Source organism: Leishmania braziliensis, chromosome 18 (genome assembly GCF_000002845.2).
Source record: "Leishmania braziliensis MHOM/BR/75/M2904 complete genome, chromosome 18".
NCBI lineage: Eukaryota > Euglenozoa > Kinetoplastea > Trypanosomatida > Trypanosomatidae > Leishmania > Leishmania braziliensis.
The window spans coordinates 54076-62093 of record NC_009310.2 but is presented as its reverse complement, the minus strand read 5'-3'; the positions used below and the strand labels follow the sequence as shown (position 1 = coordinate 62093).

The window sequence follows — 8018 nt, the reverse complement described above, 5'->3', positions numbered from 1 at the left end:
TGCGCGTCACTTTTGTCTTTTGTGGAGGTGTGTGTCGCAGGGGCAGAAAGGCAGGAGCCAGAGCAGCCAAGAAGTGACAAGGGGGTTAACCTGTGTTGGAAAAGGGGGGGAGGTAGGAATGCCAGGTTGAGGAAGAGGCGAGCCACCTCTCAACAAGCATCCGCCTCTCTCTGACGGCTCCGTCCTCTTCCTCACCTTCCCCAATATGCATCTTCATGCATCTACGCGTGTGCTGACTCTCATGTGTGTGTGCGGGGGGGGGCACTCGGGATCAACGCATCATCTTTGACGGCCACGCGACCTGTCTTTCCCTTCTCCCACCTCTCGCCTCTTATTCTCTTTCTTATAGTGCAGGTGTAGCAGAGGACGTGTGACACCACAAACCTTTCTGTGGAGGCAGGGCCCAGGGAGAACAGTAGAACCCTCGTGTCGTCTTCCTCTGATATAGAGTTTACGATGAAAGGTTGTAGCCAAAGGTCTTTGCCTATGTGTGTGTGTGTGTGTGTGCCATCTTCCGCTTCACTTTTTTGTTCTTCAGTCGCTACTCTTGCCTTTTGTTTTCCTTGTTTTCAGTGTTTCACTCACTCCGACACTTGCGCTTTCAGTTTTCCTTTCTGCCCTTTCGAACACATGCTGCCCTTTCCGCTCTTTCTTTCTCGAGTGTCTCGAGGGCAGGCATCCCCCACACCACACATTGGACCATTACTGCAATGTGTGTCTGTCTGTTGTTTTTTTCAGCCTTTCATTCGCCTATATATTTCTTTGGACTTCCTTCCTCGCTTCTGCCCTCCGTGTGAGTGTGCGTTTCTTACTTCTCTTTCTCGCATCAGACAGGGTATGTGCTCCTCCCTCTCTCTCTCTCTCTTGCACTTCCTTTCCCTGCACATCGTGTTTCTTCTCTTACGCTGTTTTTGCTTACTGGCCGCTCCTTTTTTGTTTTACTGTGCTGTTTAGCACCACTTTGCCGTGGCTTTCTTCTCGATGTCCTCTTGTCTCTCTGTCTCTGTATGCGTGTGTACTTATGCGCATTGTGACTCGTCTTGGGTTTTGTGCGTGTCTTCTCCCCTTCCTCCGTTCGCGTGCGTTGCTGTGTTCTCCATTTCCCCTTCGTTCTCCTTTTTCACTTTCTCTCGCTTCTTCCTCTCTACGCGTGTGTGCTTGTCTTGTATGCCCGCATGTGTGTGTGTGCCCCTCTTTCTCTTCCTGGGAGAAGAGGCAGTGACCGCTTTTTTTTGTTTTCGTTCTGGCCTCCCCCCTTTTCTGTGCTCTTTTAGTGCTGTTCACTGGGTCGTCGCGCTCTCTTTCACCAATCCCCCCTCTCCTTCAGTGTTCCCGACATCGACTTTCCTTTGTTGCTGTCATTAGCGGTGAAGACACTCTACGCATCGCCTGCGGACGTCGATACGCATACGCGTGCATGCACGCAGGTGAATTTTCTTATTTTTCGCTTTCCTCCTTTCTCCCTTCCGTCATACGTTTCACCATCCCCAACTCTGTCGTGGTTGTGAAGGCCTACGCGCGCAGAGCGGTGTATCAGCCGTCGGAGAGCAAAGATGAACAAATCACGTAGGGCTGTGAAGGCAAGGAGAGGAAGACGAGGAGGTGATCGATGCCCACACACAAGAAAGGAAAGGGCTCGGTAAAGAAGCAGAGTAGGTGGCGTGTTGCTCTGTAACAGCCCACAAAGCACACGCCATGACTTTTCCCCCTTGTCTTCTTCCCCTCCGTCTCCTTTCATCTCATGTACACCTGCTGCACTCTCAACCTCTCCCCTTCTCTTCTACTCCATAGCCACATATACGTGGCGATGCTTATGTGAGCGTGCGCATGTGAGTGTCATCGTGGGAGGGAAGGTGGAGGAGGAGGGCAGAACGTTCGAAACACCGTAGATAGCAGAGTAAGTCGTGACTGGGGCAAAGGCATCGGCCACTATTTTTTTCTGCGGAAATTGCGCACCGAAACGGGGCGGGCAAGCGAGCACGAGGAAGAGAAAAGAGCGAAACCACTGCAATTTCGGGAGACTAGCGAGGGGGCACACGATACAGGCGCGAAAAGGTTCACCGTTCTTGTTGATATAAAGAAGAGACCGCCAAGAGAGGAAGGGCGACTGAGTGGCGAGAAGAAGGAAACGCGTCTAGTGCAGGATGCCACATCCAAGAGCGATCTCGGGACGCGTGCAAGTGCCTGCGCACGAGTGCGTGCTTCTCCTGGGGCTACCTTCTTCATCGCTGTGTGTTCTCACTTTTATAAGTGAGGTGCACCAGCTTCACTCTGTGTCTTCTCTACCCTCTCTTGTTGTTCTCGTCTTCCTCACCTGCTTCGCGGTTTTCTGTGTCAGCTGCTCTCGCTTCCTTCGCGCGCCGCCCCCCCCCCCTCTTGCCCGCTGCCCATCGACCCCCTTTTTTCCATCTGATTTTCTCCTCAAGCCTTTTTTTTGTGCTTTCGCTACTGCGCCTTTTCCTGCACGCTCAGTGAGCACCACAGCAAAGACCCTAAAGAAGAGACGTACACATCGCATCAGCAATCCTCTTCACCCTTCTCGCGTCAGAGGGAAGCTGCCCGCAGCGAGCGAGTCCGTCTACACTGCGAGGAAAAGCATCGCATTGGATGCACTGCTAGTCTGCGACGCTCAGCTGCCCGCACGAGAGCCGCATGTGCTACCGTGGGGAAGTGGCCTTGGATCTGGCTGCTGCTCTCTGCCTGTCTCACACCAGGCGCCTCACAAACGGCGGACTGCTTACATCTCCAAGGCGTGCGCGGCCTCCGGCGCTCCCGCACCCCTTTCCTGAAATAGTTGTGCGCTTATATCTGACTTCTCATTTTGCATTGCTCTGCTTTTCCCCTGCCCTCTCCCTTTTGCTGCTTTAGCTTCATCTCGCCACAGAGGAGATTGAAGTTGGCCGTGCCGTAGCACCGCCTCTTCTCGTTCACCATCTTGCTTACGGCTTCCTCACCGTGTGCCTCTTTTTTCCTCTTCCTCTTCTACGTCTCTGAGTACTTGCTGAGAGACCGTTAACTCAAGGTGAACAATGCCGTCGTTGGTGTGGTTTGGGCGGGCGTGGTGGGTCGGCTCCGATGACTTTGTGTTCTCAAGCGCCGTGCAAGCCATACTCTTCTTTGGCAGCGGCGCCCTTATTGCATCCCGGGTGAACACCACTAGATCTAACTACCTCGACGACTGCGACCTCGCCAGCGTCTCGTGGGGGCGTACCATGATTGGACTTCTCTGTATGAACGTTGTCAGTGCGGTACTGTTTGTGTGTACTGCAGCCGTTAGTCTGCAGGGTGGCGTCTTTGAGGTCTCCAAGCGGAAAGCCGTGCCTTTGTTGTTGTATATTGATACCGCCTGCATCACCTTCATCTTTGTGCTTGCTTGCATAGGCGCCAGATACGCCATCTTTGGCACTGAGACCCAGTACTGCACCCAGGCGTCGACGCGCCATGTGCTGCGTGGCGCCATCCTAATTGACCTGATTCTCTTTGCGCTCTATGTCGCCTTCTTTATCGTCGCATTTGACCCCAGTGGAGGGCACGCGCATCGCAGCAGCAGTGACTATGCCCAAGTGTGGTGGAGGCGCTTCCACATTTGCTGCTGCCGCCTCAACAAGAGCAGTCACATGGAGGACGCCTACGCAGACCTCGCGCAAGTGTTCGCCTTTGCATTTCGCGGATACGACATCGTACCGAGCGACATTGCGGCAGGCACCCTCCTCTTGCACGGCTATCAGACCTGTTCTCGTGCATTACTCTCTCGCATGGTCAGCTACGGGCCCAACCCGAAAGGGTACCATGAGCGCATATCGAGTCAAGCCAGACCGGAGCCGCGCCTCACACCTGAACAACGCGCCTGGGCGCATGAGCTGCAGCAGTACAGTCGGTTCTTCATTGCGACCTACGGATGTCTCCTCTTCGAGTTCCAGAACTTGGGCACGGGCCTTGCCCGACTCTGCTGTTTTAACCCGTGCATGTGCTGCCGGCACCAACCTGGTCAGCACGTTGGTCAGGGGTGCTGGTGCGATGTGACTGCGCTTCTGCACGAGGCTCATATCCCCGAGGAGGATCTGTTGCTTACGAACTGGGACAACAGGGTCTTCAAGCCGGTGCATTATGTCGCCTACGACCGCACCAGCGACGTTATCATAATCGCAATCCGTGGCAGTATGTCGATTGAGGACTGTGTCACGGACTTCGCTGCGCTGCCTGTGACAGTGACGCTGCGCGACACGCCGCACGATGTGCCTATTAGCGAGTACTATGCGCACGGTGGAATGGTGCAGTGCGCCTACTACGTGCTCGAGAACCTCCGCGAGCACGGTATTCTACAGCAGCTCCTGAGCGGCCGCTTTGTCGGCAACAAAGTAGTACTACTGGGACACTCGCTCGGGGCCGGGGTGGCTCTCATACTGTCAGCGGTTCTTTGGTCTGATTATATGGGGCTACGCAACCGCCTGCGCTGCCTCGCGTACGCCCCTCCTGGTGGCATCGTTTCGAAGGCGCTGATGGAGTATCAGAAGGACTTTGTCGCGGCTGCGTGTATGGGCTACGACATGATCCCCCGTCTGGCCCAGCACACCTTCGAGTCCTTCTGCGAGGCCATTTTCGACGTCCTGGCCGCGTCGGACATCAACAAAAACCTCATTTTTATGAATGTCCTGCGCACCACTGAAATTGCGAAGTCTTTCCACCCCTCCTTCTTGGATAACTTGCAGGAGAGGCGTTCAGCCGAGAGCCTGTTGTTCCGTGAATCCTTGCAGAACACACTGTACAGCCCGCCACGTGAGACACCGAAGCTGTACAACTGTAGTCGCATGATCCACTATGTGAAGGTCGTCGAAGTGTGCACCAACACCTGGTGCGTACCAGGCTGCCGGCGTTACAACGAGGAGGTGTACATCCCCGTCGTACGTGACTTCGAGGAGGTGCAGATGATGCTGGCGTCGCCGACAATGCTCACAGACCACTTCCCCGACCGTTTCTTCCGCGTTATGCAGAAGTCGATGGAACTCTTCGACAAGGGCGAGCTTGACCGCTTCTACGTGGACGACCTATCGGACATGTCTCCGCCTCTGCATGGTGCCTCCATGCACTCTGTGAAAAGCGCAGCAACCACGACGACAGAGACTGGCTTCTTGGCCAACTACGGCAGCACTGTGTAGTGCGATACTGCACATTCGTGCATGATTGGAGAATCTGTCTCTCATACTTGCAGTGAATGAGGCCTACGCCAGCAAGTAAAAGCTCTGCGGGGTCGTCTTGCGTGGTACTCGCATCCCCTTCTACCGACCTCAGCCCTTTCCCCCTTCCCTACTATCCGCGTGGCCATCTATCTGGTTGACCAGCGGGCATCTGGAGGTGGCGAAGCGCAGTGAAGGACCTCTTTTCGTGGACACCTGCCTCAGACGACCTCTTCCGAAGCCGTTGTTTTATTCCAAGCCTGTTTGTATGATTGAGGAATGCCTGTCTGGCGCAGTTGTTCATTCTCCTGCTTCGTACCTCACCTTTTTCTGTCAAATCTGCTTGCTGTCTTGCCCTGAACTACCTCTACCGACACCGTGCGGAGTGTGACCATTGTTTTATTCTGCGCAGGGAGCGCTGCGATCTCTCAGAGTATCTCTGCGTGTACTCTCTCGAGTGAGCGACTACATCTAGTCGGTCCTTCCGTTTCCTCCTCATGCTCTATCCCTTCATTTGGAGCCGGACAAGAGACCCCAGTCCGTGACGGTTTTCATGGTGATGACTTTGTATGGATTCTCCGTCGCCCGCTGATGCGGTGGCTTCCGTGTCGTCCTCCTTTCGCTGCTGGCTCATCCTCTTTTTCTCCCTCGCTCACTCTCTTCGCTTATCGACACACTGCGCAGGCATACATATTCTAGTAGAATCCCACTAGTGCCGCTTCGCGGATACAGTCGAACCATAGCCTGGTGTTCCCTTCTGTCCTATTCAAGCCACAATGGAAGCGTCTGACCGCCTGAAGCAGGAAGGCAACGTGTATTTCCAAGAAAAGAAGTTTCAGCACGCGGTAGACTCGTACTCGCTGGCCATCGAGGCGCACAAGACGCCGACGCTTCTGTGCAACCGCGCATTTGCCTACTTGAAACTCGAACTTCCAGGGGCGGCGCTTGCGGACGCACAGGAGGCAATCGAGATCGACCCTGGTTTTGTCAAGGCGCACTACCGCAAGGCGTCTGCCCACCTGCTGCTCGGAAAGTTCAAGGATGCGCAGAGAGAATTCGCTGCCGTTCTCAAGCTTGTGCCGAGCGAGAAGGATGCGCAACGGAAGTATGACCTCTGTGAAAAGGAGCTCAAGCGCATTCGCTTCGAGAACGCTATCAAGTCCAAGGACGGCGAGGCGGTATCTAAGACAATCAAGCTCGGTGTCATCGCCGCATCGTACAGTGGCCCGCGCATCGAGAACGACACCATCACGGCGCAGTTCGTCGAGGCGATGCAGGAGCACTTCCGCGTTGAGAGAAAGATCGATCGCCATGACGTCGTCTTTATACTGCTGGAGGTGTTGAAGCTGTTTAAGTCGTACCCTAATTTTGTGAATGTCACGGTGCCAGACGGCGAGGACATCACCGTCTGCGGTGACACGCATGGCCAGTTCTACGACCTGCTCAACATCTTCAAACTGAATGGCAATCCGTCGCCAACAAACCGCTACCTCTTTAACGGCGACTTTGTTGATCGCGGATCGTACTCGGTTGAGAATGTGCTCACCTTATTTGCGTACAAGCTGCTGTACCCAGAGCACGTCTTCCTCTCCCGCGGCAACCACGAGGGACTGTCGATGAACCGCGTGTACGGCTTTGAGGGAGAGGTGCGGGCCAAGTACTCGTCCGAGGTGTTTGATTTGTTCTCAGAGGTCTTCAACGCCCTCCCGACGGGGCACATCATCAATCATCAGGTGTTCGTTGTCCACGGTGGTCTCTACTCACGCGACGACGTCACCATCTCTGACCTGCAGAAGCCGAATCGGTTCCGCGAAATCCCCGAGAGCGGCCTCCTTTGTGAGAGTCTTTGGGCGGACCCGCAGCCGATGTTGGGTCGAACACCGAGCAAGCGAGGCGTTGACTGTCCTTCTTTCGGCCCCGATGTCACCGAGACCTTCCTGAAGAACAACAATCTGACGCTCGTCGTTCGCTCGCACGAGGTGAAAGAGGAGGGCTACGAGGTAAGCCACAACGGGAAGTGCATTACTGTATTCAGTGCGCCAAACTACTGCGATCAGATGGGCAACAAGGGCGCCTTCATTCGCTTCACGGGCGGCTCCATGCAGCCTCAGTACACCACGTTTACTCACGTGGCCCACCCTGGCAAGCGACCAATGCAGTACGCCTGCGGTGCGGGCCTATTTTGACACTCGTAACGGTTAGAGGTCTACTTGTGGGCTCCCCTCGAGGTGAGTTGGATCTCCCGTCGCGGAGTGCAGGAGCAGAGAAATGACGAGGGGGGAGTCTTGGCGGGCACGTGCCAACGTGTGTATTTTTTCGGTCCGCTGCTTCTTTGCTTTGTTTGGGCGCTCTCGTGCTGAGACGCGAAAAGTATTTGTGCCGGTGCAATCCCCTGTGGCTGCGTATGCGCGGTGTGTGTGCGTGTGTGTGTGGTATCTGAACTTAATGCATCTAGGCAGAGGAGACTTGTAGGTGTTGACAGCCGGCTCAGCAAGGGGGGGGGGGCGCAGACAATGACCGAGTCAAGGAGAGGGGCAGAGGCGGGAGTGTGTTAGACCAAATGTCGAGACGGGTGAGATGCAGGATTTGGGGAGGAGGGGCCTCTCGCGAGGTACGGAGGCAGATGTATATGTTGAGAAGGCGATTACTCAATAGCGTCGACTGCTCTGGTTCCAAGAGCTGCCACACTCTACGTTTCTTTGGCTCAACCCCTGTTCCTACTCTAGTTCAGCGATGCTTGATGGGTTGCCGTGTGTACGAACGCTATTCTCTGGGTGTGCGAGCGCACCTTGCACTCTGCTCATTGACTAGTGCCCCTTTAACGCTCTGCGCTCGTGCCCTTTT

At 55.0% G+C, this 8018-nt stretch overlaps 2 protein-coding genes across 2 annotated transcripts; both read left to right on the top strand.

Annotated features, from left to right (window-relative positions):
* Nucleotides 1-3029: 3029 nt before the first annotated feature.
* On the top strand, nucleotides 3030-5156 carry LBRM_18_0180 (conserved hypothetical protein; the record flags this gene model as incomplete). Its single annotated transcript, XM_001563893.1, has 1 exon — nucleotides 3030-5156. The coding sequence occupies one exon, from the start codon at nucleotides 3030-3032 to the stop codon at nucleotides 5154-5156; it is 2127 nt and encodes a 708-aa protein (XP_001563943.1).
* Nucleotides 5157-5950: 794 nt separating this feature from the next.
* Nucleotides 5951-7360, top strand: LBRM_18_0170 (putative serine/threonine protein phosphatase type 5; the record flags this gene model as incomplete). Its single annotated transcript, XM_001563892.2, has 1 exon — nucleotides 5951-7360. The coding sequence occupies one exon, from the start codon at nucleotides 5951-5953 to the stop codon at nucleotides 7358-7360; it is 1410 nt and encodes a 469-aa protein (XP_001563942.2).
* Between the last annotated feature and the right edge of the window lie 658 nt (nucleotides 7361-8018).